Source organism: Echiichthys vipera, assembly GCF_963691815.1.
Source record: "Echiichthys vipera genome assembly, chromosome: 3".
Taxonomy (NCBI): Eukaryota; Metazoa; Chordata; class Actinopteri; order Perciformes; family Trachinidae; genus Echiichthys; species Echiichthys vipera.
In genome coordinates, this window is record NC_139828.1 from 31,788,207 (window position 1) to 31,812,823 (window position 24,617).

The 24,617-nt window shown below is 40.9% G+C and overlaps 1 protein-coding gene across 1 annotated transcript; it reads right to left on the reverse strand.

Moving 5' to 3' along the window:
- Positions 1 to 953: 953 nt before the first annotated feature.
- On the reverse strand, positions 954 to 24,227 carry LOC310966653 (desmoglein-2.1-like). Its single transcript, XM_083940461.1, has 14 exons — positions 24,096 to 24,227; positions 18,861 to 18,983; positions 18,557 to 18,712; positions 18,245 to 18,386; positions 17,060 to 17,220; positions 15,883 to 16,017; positions 15,470 to 15,655; positions 13,078 to 13,484; positions 12,864 to 13,006; positions 11,538 to 11,759; positions 10,073 to 10,315; positions 8,910 to 9,040; positions 4,470 to 4,754; positions 954 to 4,306 (listed from the first exon to the last, which is right to left on the reverse strand). The coding sequence occupies exons 1-14, from the start codon at positions 24,138 to 24,140 to the stop codon at positions 3,179 to 3,181; spliced, it is 3,507 nt and encodes a 1,168-aa protein (XP_083796587.1). The 5' UTR covers positions 24,141 to 24,227; the 3' UTR covers positions 954 to 3,178.
- Positions 24,228 to 24,617: the final 390 nt, after the last annotated feature.

Below are 24,617 nucleotides of genomic sequence, written 5' to 3' on the forward strand. Positions count from 1 at the left end.
TTATGTAATAGTCTTGTCTAAGTTTAGGACAAAAAAATAGAATTTAAGACATCTTGTCAATCCAGAAGTGGGCGTAACAAGAGTAACTTTAGAAATGTAAATGTCTCAGCTTTTCTGGTCCATGACCCTGTTTTTAATTCTCTCATGACCTCAGCAGCTATGGAAAGAAAGGATTTGCAGTATTGGTCGCAGGTGTGTGTGACAATAATGAGTATTTTATAGTGTTCACAAATGCGTACCAAATACCAACCAAAATCAACAAATGTAAAAACTTTTTTAGAAATACCAGGATTCTGCGAGTGCTGCATTAAAGGAGCTGAACTTGAAATACAGGGGGAAAGTGGGCTGGGATTGCCTCCACACGGCTCTCACCCACATGAAATCATGATTTTTAAAATGTACACATTTGTACATTGTAAATGTACACCTTTCATACACAGAAAGGGGACGGAAAAACCACCATCTGAAAAGTACAAATAAAGGACAAATGTAGTGCAGTAAAAAGGACAATATTTACCACTGAGATGCATAAAGTAAAATAAAAAAGTAAAGTACAAGTAAAATAAATTTGTACCAAGTACAGTTCTTGAGTAAATGTACCTAGTTACTTTCAACCACTGATCCATCCGTAGCCCACACACTGCTGCTACTTCCGTTACTAACACGAGCAATAGCACCATAATTCATAGCAGTATAGACAGTATTTTATTCTCATCAGGATCCTTTTGAAGGTTGAAGTTTAGCTGTAATTTCTACCTGAGAAACACTAAAAAGGGATGAATATGAAACACAATATGATTACTTTTGGGAGTTAGTGGTGTTTATTTATGACCTTCTGTTGTGGAGTTCTTATTTTGTGTGGTACTTTGCGTTATGCTATTATTTTTACCAAGTCTCACAAACTTCTACTCGAGAAACATGAAAAACAGCAGGAATGTGTCAATTTTGACCAGTTCATTTTTAGAGTTGTTTTTATTGGTGCATAACAACAGGCAGCATCAAACAAAAGAGATAATAGAGCAAGACATGAAACATAACATGAGGGCGCACCAACTTTCTACCGAACATGATTCTGCAAACATAACGTGTCACTGCGGAGAGAGGTGAAAAAGTAATAATATGTTAGACAGTTTTTAATAAAAAAAGAAAAGAAAATTATTTACAAATGAGGTTTAGGTCGGGTTCAGCCTTTTAGTGAAAATATAGGGTGTGCTCGTAAATCGAATATAACACTACACAAAAAATTATCGCATTCTGGTTTGAAGAAAAAGAGCCCTCTTATTCTATATGAAATAATGGTAAAGTGAAATATTCACTGCTCTGCCGCTCTGAGAGCAGTACACTCCAACAGTGCTGCGGATTTGCAAACGCTCAGGAGTGTGCTCTGAGGGGTGGACTACGAAGTGTGCTGAACATCCCCAGGGTTTCTTTGGATAACCTGGATCCACAAATACCAAACTCACAATCAGAGTTAAACGGTACCACGAAGCTCACTTTAGAGTTCATTTGTCAAGCCAGGGTTTCAGCTTTACGGTCACAGCTCATCGTATTTTTTCTCAGACTTTGGGCATCATCAACTACATGCAAATATGTACCTGTGACAAAGAATCGCAGTGAAACACAGACACACTGTGCAACACTAAGTGCACAACTTAATTTCCAACATGATGGCCAACCATAGACTGTATGGTTCCAACAAGGACGATCAAATGTTGTAAGACCCTCTGATGAGGAAGTGTAGGAAGCTGCTGTGAGCCATAAGGAGCCGATCTAACACCAAAGTCTACTTCACTGAGCTCTAAGGCTCTAAGGACAGTGTGATCACGCCTTTAAGGCGTGATCACACTGTCCTTTTGGCCGCGGCCAAAACCGGTTTTTCAGCTTAAGTCTAGTACCTTTAAGTAGTGTGAGCGCACCCGCTCCGCGCTCAACTGGGGCCAGCTGGGCCGCCACGGCCCGCTTGAAAGAGGTGGGCTTTAGCGGAGCCGTTTGCACATGTACGAGCACGAGCGTGCGCACGTGTACGAGCACGAGCCCTACGGCAGTAGCGTTATGTCCGCCTGTTCGGACATGTAAATAGAAGGACGGACCATGCGCGGATATTTAACAACAACAACAATGGTGGTGAAAGGTTCACGTTGTGTTTACTGCAGATTTGGTCGGATGAAAATATTCAAAAACAGTCGACAAGACGCACAAAAACTCCGAGGTCTGTGGAAAGATTTGTAAACAAAGCCACACACACGCGATCAATGCGTGTGACGTGTTACGGCGTGATGGCGTATGGACAGCAAGAAGCATTGGCCGAGGCCCAGGCAGTGTGAGTACAAACGGGGCTGGGGCGCGGGGGGAGAGGGAGGGGGGACAAGTACCCTAAAGTCCGGGTCGTGGTCCGGGAGGACAGTGTGAGCACTGAGTCTGAGCTAAAAACCTCCTCCAGACCAAGTTTGGATGAAAGCATCAGTTACCATGGTGATACAGCGAGGCTTAAAGAGACATGCCTCGCTAACCCGCTTATAAAGTTTCGTAGTACACCCCTCAGGTGCTCAGAGTGCCTGTTCACGAACACAGAGTGTAAAGTAAACGCTGGAACTACTGTCTGTGTTGGGCTTCTTGTTCAGTGCAGGGGTTTGTTATTTAGCTTGAGTGACAACACATGAACGGAACTATTTCTATTCGTGTAACACAAACTCAGTGCTTCAGCTTCCATGTACTGCATCAGGATCGGGTTAGATATATAAAAAACAGAATGCCTTTGGATTTCGGGTTGAGCTTGGGCCTACTCGGATTCAGGTCGGGTTTGGACGGAAATATTCAACCCGTCCCCCGCACACTCGTGACTGGAGATAGCAGTAGAGGATATAGCAGAAGAGGCTGGAAGTCATTAACTTGGTCTCCTGGGTCAGCTTGTACTTGTACTGTAATGTTGCCTCTGCCTGCAGTCATCCCCAGACCTTTGGCAGGGCATGGTTACAAGGGAATCTGTACATTTGGGTATGACAAACTTTTTTTGAGAATCGTACTGTTGAATTTAAAGGAGGGAATATGGTGAAACTGCTCTCTCCATTAGCTGTCTTGCATTAGTTGAGTCCCACAAGCATCCCATCACCAACTGGACGAGGCCAGAGGAACATTCTTATTGGCATCACTGGAAAAGTTCTCTCTGACAACCTCATCTTCAGTTAATTTCTCTTGTCTCCTTCACCACCACCTTGCGGTAGGTTGGGGCTGTGCTCACTGTGGTGGTAGAGGAACCCACCATGCTGCTCTGAGAGCCAGCAGATGCGCTGCCCTTGTTGTAGAGGATTCTTTGAGAGCCAGAGACGCCATTCTTCTGGGACAGACCTCCTGCCTCCTGGACCAACTGCCCTTTGCTGCTTGTTTGCCCTCCAACCACCAGGACCCTCTGAGATCCTGAAAGCCCTCCTGGCTGAAGAGTTCCCCCCTGCACAAGGTGGGTCTGGCTCCCTTTCAGGCCTTTCAGTGTCCCTGCAGGGACCTTGCCCTCCACAACCATCATGGTCTGGGAGCCAGAGAGGTTGCCGGTGTGGATCAAGTTGGCACCGCCCCCCTGGACCCCGCTGAACACCATCTGGGGCCCCTGGACTTGTCCGCTGGACATCACTGTCTGCCCCTGAACAACCATGCCTTGGGCAGGTCCAGTCTGGGTGCCGTTAAGCAGCACCATGCCTTGCAAGTTGGAGGTTGGTGCCTCAGCCAGGAGCACGGTGTTCTGAACTTGGGGTTGGACTATGTACTGCATCGGCTGCATCACAGGGGCGGTGGTGTAGTAGACAGGCTGTGGCTGCGGCTGTAGCAGGAGCATCTGGCCTTGATTTGCTGTCCCTTCCCTCACCGTGGTCATCCCTTCCCTCACCGTGGTCATCCCTTCCCTCACTGTGGTCATCCCTTCCCTAACTGGTGTCATCCCTTCCCTCACTGTGGCCGTGCTTTCCTTCACCACCTGAGATCTCTCAGATGTCTCCCTGATCACAGTCTGAGGGGCGGTCGGCTGCAGCTTGGGTTGAGGCGGCAGCCTGACACTTGATACTGAGGTCTGAGTGTTGATGGAGGCACTGGGCAGAGGAGTGTACACTTGTTTGACTTCAGTTGGAATCTTCTTGCCTCCGCACACCTCAGCAAGAGTCTTGAACTTTGTCCCGAGGTCATCGAGGAAGTGCAGGTCATTGTCAGACTCCAGCAGGCTGCAGCAGCCCACTGAGCCAGCAGGGGAGCCCTGGCCCTCGTAGTCATAAACCAAAAGACCATCCTTCTCTCCAAGGTTCTCGTTTTCACTCGTCACCTTCTGTTGAAAAAGAAAAAGGAAGTAATCACCAAGGTTACCTTTTCATTGACTGAGCAGTTTCCCCGTCTGTATCTTATTCAATATTGTGAAAATCCAAAGGATCCCTCTCAGGGAACTACAGTGTGAGAAAAAAAAGTCTAGAAATATTTCAGTGACTCCTCACCTGACTGTAGTACTGTCCCAGGAAGTGGTCTGGCAGAGCCATGCCATCATACATTCCTCCAGTTGCTTTTGATTCTCTGCCCTCAAAGCCCTCAGAGAAGAAACTATTTCTGCCATGTTGGTTCATCATCCCCATTGTATAGTCTCTGTGGCCAGCTGCAAATTGTTGGTGGTCTTGATAGGCGACCTCCCTCCTCCCATCCATGGAGATGACAGATTTCTGAAAGCCCATCTCTCCTGATCCTCCGGCATCCACTTGTGTCGGCATGTTGATTAGCGGCACTGCCTATAAAAAGTAAACGACATAAATGTTAAAACAGAGTCAACAGTTATTAGTTTAGATTAGGTTAGGTTATGTCAGGTTAGGTTAGGTTAGGTTATGTCAGGTTAGATTAGGTTAGGTTAGGTTAGATTAGGTTAGGTTAGGTTAGATTAGGTTAGGTTAGGTTAGGTTAGGTTAGGTTAGGTTAGGTTGGGTTAGGTTAGGCTAGGTTAGGTTAGGTTAGGTTAGGTTAGGTTAGGTTAGGTTAGGTTGGGTTAGGTTAGGCTAGGTTAGATTAGGTTAGGTTAGGTTAGATTAGATTAGGGTAGGTTAGGTGAGGTGAGGTTAGGTTAGGGTAGGTTAGATTAGGTTAGGTTAGATTAGATTAGGGTAGGTTAGGTTAGGTTAAGTTAGGGTAGGTTAGGTTAGATTAGATTAGGGTAGGTTAGGTTAGGTTAGATTAGATTAGGTTAGGTTATGTTAGATTAGGTTAGGTTATCTTAGATTAGATTAGTGTAGGTTATGTTTGTAATGGTAAATTTGAATATTCCTTTTTCCTTGAGAAGCCTTTCTCTTTTTCTTTTCTACCCATTCGTGTATTTTAATGTCTAGACCTTGTAATGGCATTTCAAGGTTAGGTTAGGTTAGGTTAGGTTAGGTTAGGTTAGGTTAGGTTAGGTTAGGTTAGGTTAGGTTAGGTTAGGTTGGATTAGATTTTCACACAAGTCAGTTCTCTTTTCCATGGCAGCATACATTCACATGGACATCATACACAGATAACACACCCTCTCCCCACAAATAACAGACAGACCCTCTTCCCACATATCCCCAGAGCAGCATAAAGACATATAGACAGCACTTAGCCATGCTCTACATATTTTTGTTCAGCGCTATGAGGGCTGAGGGGACAAAACTTATTCATCTCAATAGCAAACAGCCTGTATGTATGCCAGTATTCCTGTCCTCAATATACAGTAGGCTGTAAACTAGAGTTACTGCATTGCAGTTGTATGGCTCTGGCAAACAGTCAAGTTGCAGTTTACATCCAAACCATCCAGACTTGTATAATATATCAATTGGAGCCTTTAAAAAAATTGAATGTAGATATTAAATGTATTTTTTGGTAAACAGTGGATTCTTCACACTAGTGATGCACTGATCCAACTTTCCCATTCTCGGTGCAGATAACGATACCTGGGTCGATACCTGATACTGATCCGATACCATTGTTGAATTAATAAACTGTACATCTCAACATGTGGAAGAGTCTAAAGGCATCAGGCTTGACTTAAACACTACTCTCCTAATTTTTTAAAACAAAATGTAACAAATGAACATGCACAAATGTGCAGAAGCCCTAACGGGTCATACATTACATACATTTTATTTTCTCTGTTTTCTCATGATAACAAGATCATTTTGATCCGTTTTCCCGTGATAATGAGAAAATTAATTTGAGGTCTGTAGAAAACAAAATGATAATGTAGTCTATTAAATCATTGCAAACATCATTCATTGTATCAATGTCAAATTAATTATCTTGTTATCTCTGGAAAACAGAGGAAATAAAATGTGTGTAATGTATGACCCTGTAGGGCTTCCATACAATTGTACTCAATTGTTCTTTAGTTATTTGTTATTAAAATAAGAGTAATGAAACTTATTTTTAAATATTCAGTGCAAACAGGAATTCTGTTTGTCCACTCAGACTTGCCATAGTTGTTGCAAAGCTGTGGTTTGACCTTTTGCTCTTGTTTTTCTCAGCTCTGCCTTAATGAACACATGTCTATAAGTAACCATCTATATTTGATTTGAATATGTAACATTTCCACTGTTGAAACTTAATCCAAACGGCTGTTGGTTCACTTGAAAAACATGAACCCAGCTAGATGCTAATGGAGCTAGCCCGTCTATGGCATTTTCAATGTTAAGTTAGCATTAATGCAAGTGGACATTTGTGCCACAATGCGTTCGTGAGATATCATGTTCACTGAAAACATGAGGTTACTGTGACCTTGATCTTCGAACTCGAACTCTAATCAGTTCATCCTTAAATCCTATTAAAGTGGACATGGGTTCCTGAGATATCACGTTCACAAGAATGGGACACACGGATAACCCCAAAAGACAACGCCTCCGGGCCCCGGCTGTCGCCGGAGCGGAGGAAATTAAATAATGGACACAGCAAGAAACCTGCATTCTTTTTAACGTCCAGCAGGAAGTTTGTATAGTAGTCAATGAGAAAATGAGCCTACTTCTCACTTTATTTTTTACCTCGGCAAACATTTTTATAATGACTTTATGGTCTAAATTGCTAGTTTGAAGTCTTCTTTAATGCAGCATGGTGTTAATTTAGTAAATGATGGTCCCATTTAGAATATAATAGACCATAAAGCATGGGATGCTTTAGGGCAGGGCTACACAGTGTATGTTAAGCCTGAGATGAGGGAAACTCTGAATTCTAGAAAGAAAAAGAAGATACCCAGGGTCATTTTCCGTGGTAAGTGACTCTGTGAACCTAGCCTGCTCCCTGGCAGGTTTTCTTCAACATTCTCTGTGTCTCCTCCCTCTGACAGAGACCGACACATTGTTTCATTTTCTCACTCATTCAGTCCAGATCAAAAAGCATATTGAAGCGCTTAAATAGTGAAGATTACTGAATGTCCGAATCAAAATCCTGGTCCAATATTAGTTTGTTACTCAGGACTATCTCATGTTATAGTTTTTATGTGCTTTTAAACAGCTTTTTTTCCCCCTTACATTCAAATGTTCAATACAACTCTGAATAAAACCTGCATCATGTCCTTTTCTATCAACGCTGGGACTGTTAAGCATAAAATGTTTATGGGACATTATGTGTAATAATCTCAGTTTAAATAGTAAAAATCAGTATGAAGCTTTGGACACTAGGATCAATAAATTACTGTCTATATCACTCTTGATGTGATCATACCCAACAGTTAAACTTAATTTCTTTATGATCAGAGAGCACATACGTGTTCGTATTTGTGAGTGAGGGAGATGGTATTGCAGCTGCAGAAGGAAGTTTTAAAGTGAGTTTTTTAAATAGTCTGAATAGTCTGTTTAACAGCATTTCACTGACTGTGCTTAAAGGTTACTACATTTTTAAAGGAGCTGGAATAAAACTACTAAATGCTGTTGAGCCAAGATTTTTTTTTAATTTGAATAAATTTAAATCTACTGTATTTTAACCTGCAAATCACAAACACTTTTATTACTCAATCAGATTGTGATCTTACAATCCTATCTCTATGTCTTTGATCTATATATGTTTATCTTTAACTATATTCTACACTTTCCCTGCTCTGCTTCAGGCTCTTTTTAATGAAGATAAATCAGCACAGTCTGCATATACATGCATTAATATCTCTACATCCACTGGATAACGATGGAGGCCTTTTATTTCCCTGTTGCCATGGTGAATCATAGTATCAGAGCTCTATTGATGATGGCTTTTTATACTGATGCTCAACCTACTCAGAATTGATTGAAAAAACTGTTCAGCTGTTCTTGAACAGAAAACTCAAAGTTTCCATCTCAGGATAGATCAACTCAGAGTTCAGGCTTAGGCTCAGAGAAGGTTGAGCCTGCTCTCTGAAATGGGGCCCAGGATAAAGGTTAGTAATGTATATCGGCAGCACTACGTATATTAAAATGTCTGGACTGGTCAAGAGGACTTTGACCCTTTCATAGTATGTTTTCATGTTCACATCCGAGTTGATTGTAACATTTTGGTAGCTTTAAATTTCTTGATCAGCGATCAGTTTTTGCACCTTCCTAACCAAGCTAGGAAATGGGGGAGAGAGGGAGAGGGGGCAACATGCAGGGCAAAGGGGGCGCCTGCTCTAACCACTGAGCCACCAGGTGCCCCACTTAGCTGTTATTTTAAGAGAAACTTCCAATTTTCAACCGGCTCTTTGTCGCTGAAGTACATGTGGATTACTGACTCCAGCGCCAGCTGGAGTGGCACTGGAGGATTCGCCTCAGCCGGTTGAAAATTATTAAAAGTTCTCCTTTTTAGTGTTTAAACGTCACTTATGTAGTGGTCCGTAGCGCTACCAATTTCTTGCCTTGAAAACGGTTGTACGCAAACCAGTGGGTGACATAACGGTGGCTACGTCTATCATTTTTAAAAGGTGAATATGTTCTTGGTCTTACCGTGTTCTCTCCCTGGCCCTCAGTGCGGTAGTTAATGAGGTGGGACTTGGTGTCGAAGGGCATCTCAGTAAAGCCTCCTGGCAGATCCCCAGCCCCCCCACATCGGCAGAAGAGCAGCATCAGAAGAAAGACTGAGAAAAAAACAGCAAAGTAACAACAATTTAGTGTAACAATCATCCTACAGATGGTGCAGTCTCAGTTTACCCTGCATAAGACAATGTGGTTATGTTTTCTCTTGTAATAGGCAACAGTGTAGTTCTCTGCTACCAACACCAGGTGTTCCTGTAACCATTCTTGTGTAACCTGCATGATGTAATTGCTCTGACATATTTTTGACTTGTCTGACAGTCTGGGCTCTTGCGTATGCAGTCAGATTTGGTTACTGCTACCCACAATCCCATCACAAAGTCTCAGCAGACATCCTCCACACCACTCTATCTCACCTGGACAAGAACAGAACCTATGCTGCTCAGTTCACTAGCTCACCTGCTCATGAACGTCAGCAAGACTAAGGACATGATGGTGGACTTGGGGGACCCAAGGGACACCCCTTAATATCAACAGCTCAGAGGGTGGAGAGGGCCTACATATATACATACATATTCTAGGGCCTGACCTGGGATCTGCATACTGACTCAGTGGTGAGAAAGACATGGTTTCACCTTAGACACCTGAGGAATTCTGGGCATCCTCTCAAATAGTGAGCAATTTCTTATCATGACATTTCATAAAATTCTGAAGCAGCGGCAGCAGAAAATAGCGGAAACCCTTGATTCATTTTCCCATCCCCACTACTGGTTCCTTGTAATTGTTGGGACATTTTTAAAGGACCCAATCAGCGCCAGTTGTGGTTATTACAGTATAAATTCTTAAAAAATTAAAAATACCTAAATATTTATAGGTTTTTAGGGGTTTAAAATCCCTTGCCTGTAAGACCATGTAGAGGGTTTAATGCCCGAATTGAAGACCCTTTATGTCACACTGCTGAGGGTTACAGCTGAGAACAATATTATATAAATAAGGTCAAATGCTGTGCATGGCAGCTCTCAGCCAATAGATGCATATATGGATACTTCTACATATATCTTTATCTAATTCCACTTGTCATGGGATGGTCTCGAGCACAGTGAGGGTGTTGAGTAATCCCATCACATCATACTTACGCAGTAACAGCAGCAGGCCCAGGAAGAGCAGACCGATACCTGCAGGTCCCAACTCTGCTCCTTTTCTGGGCTGACCCTTGCCGTCTCGTTTTCCACACACCACCCCATCCTCACAGGTACAAACTTGGACGGTCATTTTCTGTGGTTCTGGACAGGCCTCTCCCTGCTGGTCCCTCACCTCAAATTCCACCTCATAGACACCAGGCCACATGTGCTCCTGGGCCCTCAGGATAGCTGCAGTGTCTGCCGGCAACAAAACAAACATATGAAAAGTGTAGTTAGCAAAAATGCTTTACAGTTCTTTAAGTTTACAGTATTCTGGAAACTCAAGTTTAAATGAGCCTTTTCCACATTGTAATGAAAAAACCCTGAGGCAGTCCACTGGTATGAAATGCACGCCCGGCATCTGAATCAAAACAGGCTTAGTGCTCGTTTTGAGATTCTAACCTGTTATTTGTCTCTCAACAGACAGAAGCTTCTTTTGAATCCTGACAAAACTAAATGTTTGCTATTATCTAGATCACCAGTATCCAGCCTACTGCCATATCAAAATCCAGGATTCTAAAATTGAAATGTTGAATATTATAAATACTCAGGATTAGTGACAGACAGATTAATCATTCGAAAGACCGTAACAGTGTGAAATACTTTTGTATGTTCAGTTTACAGTATATCCACCTACTTACCAAAAATACATTGGAATGTATAGGAATATGGCATCTTTCTTCTCAAATTAATTGTCAATAGTAGTGTTGGACATATTATTTTTGCATGACACAATAACAAAAACAATCTAGGTTTACCCACTCCCTTACTGGTTACATACTCATCCACCTAGCAGTACCCCCACCTCCTCAACTACCACTACACCGCTGCTCACCATGCTTCTTCTATAAAACGAAGGGAGGGGAGCAGCATGGTATTGTATATTGTATATGTTGTTTATTTATAAAGCTCTACATTTAAACACACTACTTATGATGCCAGGTCACAGAACATTTTAATATTAGCTGGACCTCTTGTTCACACTGGATTTGGAAGCCGGTTCAATTGCTACACTGCATACAAATGGAATGAGCTCTAAAAATCATGAAATTACATTCTCTTTTTTGACTTGAACATAAAAGCTTTAACTTATGGAGTGGGATGCTTTTCTTGATTATAAAAAGGAATGATTGTTTGTTAATTATTTCAGTTTTAATGGGTCTCTCTTGATATAAGATCCTGATCGCAAGATGGTGTCTCAATGACACTACCTATTAAAAACAGAGGACTACACACAAAGTTTGTGAAGTTTGAAAAAACTTGTATCTAGAATGTGAAATATTTTCACCATGGCAACCCCTGGTTGTAAAAATTAAAAAAAAGAAACAAGTCAGTGGTAGACACTCATGTCGACACAGACCCATTTTTAACTTTGTATCTATTTTCATAACTTTTCAGTCTTTGGCAGTTTTCTCCTCACCATTGAAATGCTCCACCTTCCATTTGCCCTGAGTGCCCTCTGGGATGATGACGAAGTCAAACGGAGGCCCATTAGGGAAAAAATCCTCATCTTTAGCATTCACAACAACAGCATCACTTGGTGTGCACATAGTCTGGATGTTACTTGTCAGGGTGGGGCAGTTGTCATTAAAATCTTCCACCTGTATGGCAACTGTGCCGGTGGCTGTTTTAGATGGCATGTCTGTGGAAAAAAAACAGAAATAAAAACAGATCATTCAGTATTTCCTTTGTTTCGATTTCCTTTCTTCAGAGACAGGTTCAGACACAAACGCTTCACTCCTACTGGTGGACCACATGTGTTTTTGTATTTACGTGAATTTGACTGCTGGACTGTTTGCACAGTCTATATATTATTAACCACAAAGAGCCAGTGTACTGACTGCAGCAGAGAATGAAACTTAATCCTACTTATATCTAGAAGTTTGGTAAACTCCTGGAGGAGAATGTCAACTCTGGACAAAGAGTACTGCAGGACTGAGTCCTAAAACCCAGAACTGATGTTTGCATGAGTTCTCTCATGTTGAAGTCAATGTTTTTTTTTAACTAGATGTCTGATATAAGTGGTTAACACAGACTTAAAGGTTGAATATGTAGAATCTTTATTAAAAGCTCTATATTTAAAAAATAACAATAATACACCCACAGGGAGTTTTGAGGGGTACAGAATAAAGTATTGCTTTTCCATAAAAATAATATATTTACTATTTTACATTTTTTGACAGGTTTAACAATGCCTTTCTGTCCTGTTCTGTTTCCATTGTAGCAGCCAATAGCGTTTGGCGTTGCTGGTTGTCAGGGTTGTCTGTTGTTGCTACAGAAACAAGAATCATGTTGAGTTGAGAGCTAGCTAATGGATTCCACAGCACTCAAAGAAAGACTTCAGCTGAAGACTGGCTAACGTTAAATACTGTTGTCACATTCTAGCAAAGTTGTTGTAGTTGTCAATAACTACCAGAAAAAGGGGAAAATGACAATACAAGTAAACTATATAATATGAAAATGTGTATATCAAATGGGGAGGCTGCTTTATTACTGGGTCCAGGAAAGTGTGTGTGTAAAGGGCCATTTATTAAGTAAAGACATCTTTATATTTTGTTAAATTCATGACTGATGTTTCCTTGAAAGCAAACTTTACATTTTAGCGCCGCGATTTGTAGGACTGTAAGATTAGCAACAAGCTTGATGTTTTGATCTTCCCAGAGCTACTTTTCACCAAGTATTATTCAGTAGTATTACAGTTAAACCACCTGAAGCTGGAGCAGCAACAGAGTGGAGTAGAGTGTACCTTCTGAAATGCAGAGTACTTTAGCCATATATGTCCCATTGACCAGGAATGTAGACTCTCTATCAGGCATCTTGTTCAGTTTGATCTCAGCTGTCACTGGGTCGATGGTCAGCCAGTTGTCAGGGTCTGAGCCCTTAACATACCTACAGCAGAAATGGGCTGTCAGTTATCAAAAAAAAGAAGCTTGTGTATGTGAGATTGTGTATGAACTGACCTGACGTTCTCAGCTGGTTTCCCCGTGTCTCCATCTATTGCCTGGTAGCGGGCAATGACGTCTTTAATGTTGATGGAGCTGCCTCCCTCTGACACAGGAATAGCTTTAACTTTGGGGTCAAACGCTGGCCCCTCAGGCTGGTTCTTCACATTGATTTTGATTGGATAGGTTTTAAATTTTGTCCCGCTTTGCCATGATGATCCTCCGGACCAACTTCCTGAACCAGCACCACTTCCTCCCCCTCCCCCACCTCCTCCACTTCCTCCCCCTGCCCCACCGCCTCCACCGCCTCCACCTCCAAACCCTATACCAACGCTAGAACTTCCTGTAGACCCATCATACATTGGAGCCTTGTTCCTCACAGCTAGTCCTAGTTCAAGGTCCTTCACATCCTCATAATCCACAGCCTGTGAAATGGTACACACAAACACAAAGGTATCATTAGTTTATCAGTTTTGCTGTTGTTGCGTATTTGGAAAATTCTATAAAATGAAGACTGAAGACATTGTGTTGCATATCCATCAATAGTGATGAGGTCATGAATGGCAGATGAGCCATTTTCACAGATTCTTCACACACACAACAAATTATTTATTTTTAGATTAGAAATGAGCCAAAATGACACCTCAGAAGGGGGACTTGATGTTGATGTTGACCCTGTGACTTGCCATCTTAAAGTGTAATTCCATCTTAAAATCATCCTGTCGTCTTTTCGACTCTACACACATCAAACAAGCTATGGAGACTTTTTTTTGTGTATGAACTATAAACAGAGAAATCCAGGAGAGTCACTAACAATCGCAAACAGCTGGACGTGGCTTGCACTGATTAGCTCAGGGCAGCACGGTGAAGGCATTAAAACCTCTTTTTAACCACTAATACTGCTCAAAATATGTTTGCACGAGAAGAGTCCCTACACAGAAAACAAAGCACCAACAACGTAGTTAGTGAAGCCAGAGTTTATTAAGAGTGTTTTAAAGACTTACCTGGCCCCTGTACCAGCTCCTCTCATAGTGAAGTCCATTCAAGTGGATTACCAAAGTCAATACCAAAGGAAAGAGCCCCTTGGTGACTTATTCAATCAAAACACGTAATCTTTGTGGTTTGTGGGAGTTTGGTGAAATATAAGTACAGGTACAGTTAGAGGTAGCGTCAGACATAGCATCAGCCTCAGAGTGAGGGCATTTTTCAGTGTGTCTTTGGTTTTGTGAGCCCACAGGCACCAAAGAAGAATGTTTATGCTGCCAACAGAGGGAAATTATTCCCCATGATGGAATCATTGAATACTGCAACACGCTGTGTGACTGCTTTGGGGGATTCCCCATCCCTCATCAACTGCACCGTACTGGACACTGTTTATCCATGTCCCCCAGAATAAAAAAAGAGTTGACGGATTCCTAAATAAATCACCAATGGGCTCCTTCCTTTTGGATTGACTTTGGTAATCCACTTGAATGGACTTTACTATGAGAGAAGCTGGTACAGGGGCCAGTAGGTAAGTCTTTAAAACACTCTTAATAAACTCTGGGTTCACTAACTACGTTGTTGCTGCTTTGTTTTATGTGTATAATAAATATGATGATCAGATGATGATACGATGAAATAATATGATGACCAGTAAATATGAGAGTCTAAAAGTTACATTATTGAGTTTCTCCAAATTTGTTGGTCGTAAAACATAAATGGCCATGTTCTGAAGTTTGCAGCTCCTGTAAGGCCCCAGGCATCGCCCACAATCTGGGTGGAACAAAAACCTGTAAACTTCGTGATTAATGCCCTGTGGTTCTATTTCATTTCTGGAACCTGGAGTCATACATCAATCACCCTCTGGTCAAGAGACTTATACAAAATGACTAACACCTGAGGGTGTGCTTCCTGTCCTTTCCTCAGAGCTGTAATTGGAATGGGTTCCAGGTTCACTTTCATTCATAAAACCTTATTTACAAGCGTGAATGTTTGTCTTTTCTAGTTACTGCTACTCCTTTTATGATAGGCAAGTTACTTTTTTCATTATTTTGGTATTTATGTTGTGTGTCTATTGCTCTTACCACATTTATCTCACAAAAGACAGTTGTGTCTAGATGGTAATCCAAGAGTTCAAGAAGTCTTGCGAGATGGTTAAGACCTAAAAGCCTCAAAGGGTTAAGGTTAGATGGATAAGGTTAAACACCGACCTAGAATGGTTAGGGTTAATCATTGACCTTGAATAGTAATGGTTAGATGATTGAGGTTAGGCAATGACCACGAAAGGTTAGGGTTAGTATAGGTAGTTGGGAAGCGAGTCTCGCAAGAGTTTTTCTGAGTTTTCTCCAGATCTAGGGTTACTATCTAGACACGACCATTAAAGACTGGGATACTAACACATGATCCTTTTGAATCAAAACTGCAGTACCTTGTCGAGCATCAGAATGCCCTCGTTGGTCTTGGGGTCTGTTCTAATGCTGAAGTACCCAGCCTCATTGCCTTTGACAATGTCAAACACAGCTTCCCAGTTGTCTGTGTCCTTCACGTCCAAGTCCTCTGCTTTAATCCTCATCACCTCCACATTCTTTGTGTTCTCCTCGATGTTGCCTTCATACTGTAGGACGATCACATTAAGAGATGAATATTAACAGGCTTCATTTCTGCAGTATTTGTTTAAACAACATGTTTTTTCGTTAGCATTTCTTTGACTATGAGGTGTGGTCTGGGACATGAGCATGTAAACATTTCTACAGTATATTTTTTTTCCTCAAAAGAAACATTGAAACCATTTAACTATGTTACACATGTTGATTTATAGAAGAGTGTGGGAAAGAAAACTACCTGCTCTTTTTCCAGAGTGGGAAGGTTGTCATTCACATCTCGAACATTAATGACAACACTCTTGGTTGCACTATTTCCCCCTGGTTCCCCATTTAAGTCTTGGCCTCTCACCGTGAGAGTGTACTGATCTGCTTTCTGAAAATAGAATTAGAAGAGTTGAAGCAGGGACTGTATGTTTCAGTCAAATTGCCCAAATAATTTAATAGGATGACAAATGATCAAGATACAGAATGTACAGTACTGTCAAGTACTATATACAACATGAACTTCAGCTAAAGCAAATCACATGACAGGGGACTTCCCGTAATGCATGGCGGCGGCGTGTGTCTGTGGCAGGTCATAAATGTATGTATGAAATACATCAAAGGCATTAAAGATGCATTTAATAATGCACCTGTATTGGCTGGTGTCCCCTAACCCTAACCCTTTTTAAAGTGTTTTAATGACACAGAAAGCCCCCTTGTGCCTGTGCCCCCCATGATGCCCACTTTGGGCCCCGTGTTTCACGCCAAAACCTAACCCAAGGTTACAGACTTGCAGTTGTTTGCCTCCACCAATATGTCAAGTTGCAGTTCACATCCAAACCTTCCAGACTAACAGAATATATTAAGTGTAGACTATGAATGAATTTAATAAAAAGTATTCAGTGTATTTTTCTTTGGATCTCTGCAATCAGCAGAGTTTCAAAATTAGTGTCACCAAGTCAGTATCTGACAAATTGTCTCCCTAACTGTTCCTGAGTTATGAAACATTATGATATCACAGTGAAGCTGACCTTTGACCTTTTGTATGAATGTCATCACTTCATAATTTCATCCTTTTAGACATGTCTGAAATGTTGTCATATTCAATGTAGGAATTCTTAAGTTATAGCCAAAATGTGTTTTGTGAGGTCCCAATGACCTTGACCTTTGACAACCAGAATCAAAACAGTTCATCCTTGAATGTGGAAATATTTGAAGACATTCCCTCCAGGGGTTCCTGAGTATCACTTTCCACAAGAACGGGAGAGACCGACCGACAGCCCTGGGTGTCGCCAGTGTGGAGGCGTAATAAAAGTCACAAGGGTGAGAATGGAAGTAATTTGGCAGAGGGGAAGGACTCAACCCCATTGTTACCAAGTTATCAATACCTTCTTGACAGAATATGATTGGATTAGTGAGCGTTCATACTGTACCTCTCTGTCAAGGGCAGAACTTCTGACGTAGATGGTCCCATCATTGGAAATGTCAAACATGTTATCAGGTGGGTTCTGTTCTACGATGGTATAGGCGATCTTAGAGTTCTTATGCCCTGGTTCATCAGCATCAGTTGCAGTTATTTTCATAACTGAAGTTCCTGTTAAAAAAGCATTGAATGAAACTCTCTGGTGTGCTGGTTATGACGGCAAACTGAAATAACGATTGTGCAAGACACCTATAACAAACCACATTTCACTTTGTTGTTAGACTGCGACCTCAAGTCGCCATAGTAGTGCTCACAAGATCAAACGAGGAAGTAAGTGGCATAGTCTAAAGTTATACTCCGTAAGAGTTCCATCAATTTAATTGTCTATTTAGTTCTTATCTATCACAGAGGGAGTTAAAACAATGGTGACTGATCATGTGACCCACTAATGAAAGCACTTGTTGCCTTTTTTCTGATTTGCTGAGACATTCACTCCATAGATGTAAATATGTCTCCATGTCAGAGACTCTGCTGACAGTGGTTGGTCGGTCAGCCCAGATTACTTCAACCGTTATGCTGCGTTTAATCGGAAATTGTGAACTTCCAACTTCTAAGTCAGGCTTGTAGTAAGAACAGAAGTGTAACAGGAACATCTGTGTGTGTGGATTTAAGAGGGGAATATATAGGGGACAGTAGAGAGAGGTGAATGTGTGTCAATAAAGTTTAGGAAAGAGCAAAAAATAAAAAATAAATCCACACACACCGTGACCATGAACGTGACAAGATGGAGGCTCTGAAAGAACAGACTCGCCAAAGAGGCCGATAGAAATAAGGAATCTCAATGGAGTACAACTTTAACAGCCCCAAACTCTGCATAAGAATAAAGGATGGGGTGGTGGATGTGTCAGACAAACACAGGACTTTAACCCAGGAGACCAGAGTTTGTCTCCCGTGTGAAACCAAGTCAGTCGTAACATTTTTTAAGTTAACCAATTTCTGTCCATGACGTAGTTCTGTCTGTGACTCATTTTAAGGCAATCCATGATCCAGAAAACTGCGACCATTTTACAATGTTAAATAGAATGTCCTTATGTGTCATTTTGGCAGTCTTTGACAGTCTGTTGTTTAGGTATGAGGATGTGTTGACAAAAGCGTGTTTTATTATATTTATGTGATGTCATGCAGGATTACTAACCTGCAGCACTGAGCTCATTCACTTCCCCTGGCTTGATGACTCCAAACACTGGACTGTTGTCGTTCTGATCTTCAACCTTGATTCTTAATTGGATTTCTTTCTCTGCATGTCTGCCATCACTATGGCGCGCTCGCCCTGACAGCTGAAACAGAAACGTTTCTTAAATGTTGTTGTGCCTGTGATATTCATGCATACCAAGTATCTCAATATTTCATATGAAAAGCATAAATTACTCAATCTTATGAAGGGTAAGATGGCATCAAAGTCAAAAAGTACAATAGAATAGAACAGAATCTGTCATGTATCACTCACATTGTACGTATCAATAACCTCCCTGTCGAGCACTTGGGTCACACGAATGAATCCAGTCTTACGGTCGACTACAAACACATTGAAGGGATATTCACTGGCACCAATGCCTTCGAGAGAGTATGTTATATCGTCATCATTTTCCATATCTGACCGAATCTGAAACAAAAAGCAGAAGATTATTTCACTGCACCAGAGGAAAGAAACGTAGATCAGATCTTGCAAAATCATGCTTGTCTGTGGTAAGATAGTCCCCTCTGTGTCTCTTTGCTTCGGTGTTAACAGGTATGTTTACTCTGTGACTTACCCTGGCAACAGATTCCTTTTTAGTGTAGTCTACATTTTCCTGCAGTGGCTTCGGAGGGAGAATCCATTCTCTTCTTCTTCTTACCAAATTGTCTCCAGAGTAAGCAATCAACACAGTAATGGCCTGCAACACAATCAATAGAATTACTTTACAATGAACTCTTACCTTACCATGTTTTGTTTCCTAAATCTAACCATGTTGTTTTGTTGTCTATACCTAACCATGTTGTTTTGTTGTCTAAACCTAACCATGTAGTTTTGTTGTCTAAACCTAACCATGTAGTTTTGTTGTCTACACCTAATAATGTAGTTTTGTTGTCTAAACCTAACCATGTAGTTTTGTTTTATAAACCTAACCATGTAGTTCTGTTTCCTAAACCTAACCATGTAGTTTTGTTTATTAAACCTAACCATGTAGTTTTGTTTATTAAACCTAACCATGTAGTTTGTTTCCTAAACCTAACCATGTAGTTTTGTTTATTAAACCTAACCATGTAGTTTTGTTTCCTAAACCTAACCATGTAGTTTTGTTTCCTAAACGTAACCATGTAGTTTTGTTTATTAAACCTAACCATGTAGTTTTGTTGTCTACACCTAACCATGTAGTTTTGTTGTCTAAACCTAACCATGTAGTTTTGTTGTCTAAACCTAACCATGTAGTTTTGTTTCCTAAACCTAACCATGTAGTTTTGTTTATTAAACCTAACCATGTAGTTTTGTTGTCTAAACCTAACCATGTAGTTTTGTTTATTAAACCTAACCATGTAGTTTTGTTGTCTAAACCTAACTTTGTAGGTTTGTTGTCTAAACCAAACCATGTAGTTTTGTTTTCTAAACCTAACCATGTAGTTTTGTTGTCTAAACCTAACCATGTAGTTTTGTTGTCTAAACCAAACCATGTAGTTTTGTTTTCTAAACCTAACCATGTAGTTTTGTTTATTAAACATAACCATGTAGTTTTGTTTTCTAAACCTAACCATGTAGTTTTGTTTATTAAACATAACCATGTAGTTTTGTTGTCTAAACCTAACCATGTAGTTTTGTTGTCTAAACATAACCATGTTGTTTTGTTGTCTAAACCTAACTGTGTAGTTTTGTTGTTTAAACCTAACCATGTAGTTTTGTTGTTGTCTAAACCTAACCATGTAGTTTTGTCATCTGAACCTAACCATGTAGTTTTGTTGTCTAAACCTAACCATGTAGTTTTATTGTCTAAACCTAACCATGTAGTTTTGTTTCCTAAACTTAACCATGTAGTTTTGTTGTCTAAACCTAACCATGTAGTTTTGTTTCCTAAACTTAACCATGTAGTTTTGTTGTCTAAACCTAACCATGTAGTTTTGTTTCCTAAACTTAACCATGTAGTTTTATTGCCTAAACCTAACCAAACTGTGAAAATGATTGGTCAACTAAATGTTAATCACTGCTTAACCTACTATGAACATGGTTTCAACATACTGAGGGATCATTAAATAGGAAAAAGCCAAAGGTATTTGCAGGAAAATTTGAAAATCTGTTTAGGTTTATGCTAAAGTATTAGCAAGTAGAGGGTAAATCTCCTGAGTTTCTTACAACATTTTGTATTTATATTCAGTATTATCAAAAACACATGAGCAATCCTCAGTTATCTCATCCACCCGCACTGGTGTTTCCAGTTAGTCTGGCTGAGTAGTGCTTACCCAGTTTGAATTCGGTGGGTGTGTCATGAAACTCACAACAGGGCTCTACAGTTACAGTTGCCAGGTCGACATTGGAAACCATTTTGAGAAATTGGCAACCAATTCTTGGCCTAAGGGCAGGCACTTTTTAACATATAATATGCATACATGTATTTTAATATTTGTTGCATTAGTGATATTTAAATACTGCTCTTGCAGTCGAACCAGAAACAGACAATGTTTCACGTCTGTTGGAGTGTCCTGTGCACACAGGCATTTATTCCATATATCAAGAATTGAGGGTGGGCACATTATCTGATAACAATTTAATGGGGCGGCAGTAGCTCAGTCCATAGGGGACCTGGCTGGGTCGCCTGTTTGGAGTCCCTGTAAGGACAAAGAATGGAGTGTGGAGCACTGTCGAGGTGCCGTTGAGCAATGCACTGAATCCTCAACTGCTCAAAGTGCCCATCCATTGGCAGCCCCCTCTCTCCGACATCTCTCCATTAATTGCACGTATATAGGTCCTGTTTGTGCATGTGTGTGTGACATGAATATTAATAATAATAACAGAGTGAAAATATTGAATTTCCCCAAATAAAGTTACCATTATTATTATAATACAGTAACCATACTACTTATAGAAAAGAATGTTCTTCAGTTACTGTAATTAAACATTTATTCTTTCATGTCACATTTTCATTATCAATCTGACGTATAACTGCATGGTATCTTAATAACCCAAAATATGAAGTAACTAAAAATGGCAACCATGTTCGCTGTTTCAGCAACAAAAATCTGTTGTCAGCCTGACAACCAACTTTAAAAGTGTTTAGGCCTGACTCAAGGGAATAAAATGTGGAAGGTCCTGTTCTAACAACAACAACAACAAAATAAACCCGGGATAGTCAGCGAGATGTCAGCTGAGAACAGTTTGTATATGCCTAGACAATCTGCTTCATAGCTCACCCAACTGCCTCAAGTTTAGCTGAAATGTGAGTAAGTTCAGTTTGAGAGAGAGGGCAGGACTGACCTGTTCAGTGCACACTGATGTTGCCTTTGCTTGTGTCCAGTACTGCTTGGTGAAAGAATACAGGTGCTACAACATGAGCTGTTAAAGCTATCTTGGCTAATCTTCTACATGTTGGAAATGTATGATGCTGCTGAGCTGTCTTTGTAATCACACCTTGTTATAAGTAATATATTGCCTAGTATCAATATCATTTCAATCAAGACTAACTTTGTATGCACAGAGCACCGCGGCCTTTGGATTTTAAAGGTCACACAAAAGTGAGATTTCTTTTTTAGTATCAAAACACTAAATCCACAGAAAAATGCACGCAGCCCGTATTCAGAAACTGTGCCTTTATCTGAGCTGTCAGGACTTCTGTATTGTTGTGATGACACAACGTTACTACAAAAAAGATAAGACTTTAAATAAGAGTTGTTCCGATTCCAATACCAGTGTCAGAGGCATTTCCGATACTGCCGAAATGCTGGCATCGGTATCGGTGCTGCCGAAGTCCAGGCACCGATCCATTATCACGTCATTTATTAGAAATAGGAATCTATTTACTGGGTAGCGCCGTTAGGTCTGACACGGTTCTTCTTAATCTTTAATTAATCAGTTTAATACTTCTTAGTAGTTCTTGTTAATAATTATTCTGATATTTATTTAGTTATGTTGCTGTCAATACTGTTTTATGATGTTCTATTTAAAATTAAATGGCTTCCATTTGCTGCATTCATCCATGTTTTTCAGAGGGTTTAACCTGAGCCACGCCTTACCACAATGATAATCATATCACAGTCATGCAGGCTTAGTAAGATCTTTCCTTTTTTTTTTAAACACACTGGTATCTGCATCTGTACTCGGTATGGGCCTATACCCACAGCACGAGTATCGGAACATGTCTACTGTAAATGACAGTAGCGTAATGTAGTACTGTGTGTCATCGACCTGCGTGGTCAGGTGAAGCTGCTCGTGTTCAGAGGAGAGGCAGACACACCCTGCCACTCCTAGGAGATTTAGCTAAGCCTCTTTTATTGACTAAATGTGTGGGAATGTTAGAATAACAGAAGAGGTAAGAAAGACTTTCCTCACAAAGGAGTGTCCTCAGATCTCTGCTGAGTGACAAGTCTGACTTGTCAGCAGGTGCCCGACGTCCTTCCTGAGCACTGAGAGTACACATGTGATCTAAGGCTGGGCCATAATTCATTATGATCATGATTCATTGTCTTTCAATGGCATCACTGACAATAACAAGCACATTAACTTAAACTTGTCTGGAAATGTTCTCTGACATACCTGTGGGAAACCTTGAAAATTGCCCTTTTGGTTTTATAACAAAGCTTTCCATTATTTACCGCACAGTTCAATGTGATTGACATCAACTGGGTTACATACAGCAACCCATGATTTCACATACGTGAGTCGATGTCAGGATATATTGAGATAAAGTCCTTCGATATGGAAGAAGGCAATAGAAGAAGGAAGATGTATCATTGAAACTATATAAAAATGTGGAAAAATTAGTCTGAACTGCATTAAGGCAATTGTATTCATCACGCACTAAGAAACTTAAGATATTCCCAACTTGGGAACGATAAAGTTTAGTCTGGCGCTCCTTCTATCTGACTATATAAACTACGGTACTTTATAAAATGAGAAAACACTTAATGTGTTATTTCATATAGACCTTTTCAACAGAATTCCATTGCTAGTAGGCAACAGCCTTGGTCCTTGTTGACTTCCTGTCAGTTGATAACATTCACATACACTGCGACAGGAAATAAACTAGGGCACATTTAGAATGTTTATGTTGACAGCTATTTATTTATCAAATGATCAGAAAACATTCTTTATCCTATTGTTATATGAAATGACCTTTATTGGCCATATTTCCCAGAACTAACATGATCTAATAATTCCTGTAAGACACTATGGTGACTGCTGTCCTTTCTCTCACTTGGATAACTGGATGTCAGGTTCTAAATGATAATGCCAGAGCGCAATCAACTGTTGAAATGACTATCTGTCAGACAGTATTTCACAGGCACCCTTGTTTCATAAGACTGATCACAGTACACCAGCTCATCTAAACAAGCACTCAAAAGTTAGGAAGGGATGATGATGAACAGCCCGCACCCGAGTTACCATGGCAACCAGGTACTAGTTCCCAGCGTAAACCTGGTCTTTAGCCTGTGATGTGAGGAAGTAGGATAAATGCACCACAGAGAATGTTCTTTTTGAAAATGATTGGACAACTAACGGGAACTACAAGTTTAGTTTTTTGAAGCGAACGGTTTCTTGTCGGTTGTCGCAACTCAGTGACCTCTGTTGTGCCTACAGGTTGCCTCGATAACAGCCAACATGTTGAAGGTCTATTGTGTGCAGCCAGGCTATTGACATTATTGTAACAGTATACCATTTATATTTAAAGTTGCGACCTTCATGGAAACGCGGTAGGCTAGACTACAATGAGAGTTCCCTAAACAAGAGAGTTACTAAAGCACATTTCGGCCCGTTACAGTAGAAAATACCGTCCAGAGACAAAAAACTTCTACAAGCCACTCACCGTGAAAAGCAGCAACACACACACGGCCGAAGAAACCCGAATCATGCTGTCCCGGAATCCGTGTCAGGTGAGCCGATAGAGTCCCGGTGGCGCCGGTTAGAGATCCGGACAGACTGTGAGCTGATGGAGGCGAGGAGGAGACTTATGAAAGAGGAGGAGTGCTCCACCTGTGTGTGTGTGTGTGTGTGTGTGTGTGTGTGTGTGTGTGTGTGTGTGTGTGTGTGTGTGTGTGTGTGTGTGTGTGTGTGTGTGTGTGTGTGTGTGTGTGTGCGTGTGAGAGAGAGAGAGAGAGAGAGAGAGAGAGAGAGAGAGAGAGAGAGAGAGAGAGAGAGAGAGAGAGAGAGAGAGAGAGAGAGAGAGAGAGATAGTAGTACACTTTACTCTCAGCTCTTATCAGTGGTCATTCCTACATTCAAGTAAAGTTTAAAATGCAATTAACGGAGAAAATCCGGTAGAGTCGCTAACAGCCGGGCGTGGCTAAGAGTGATTAGCTCGGGGCAGCAATATGAACACATTAAACGT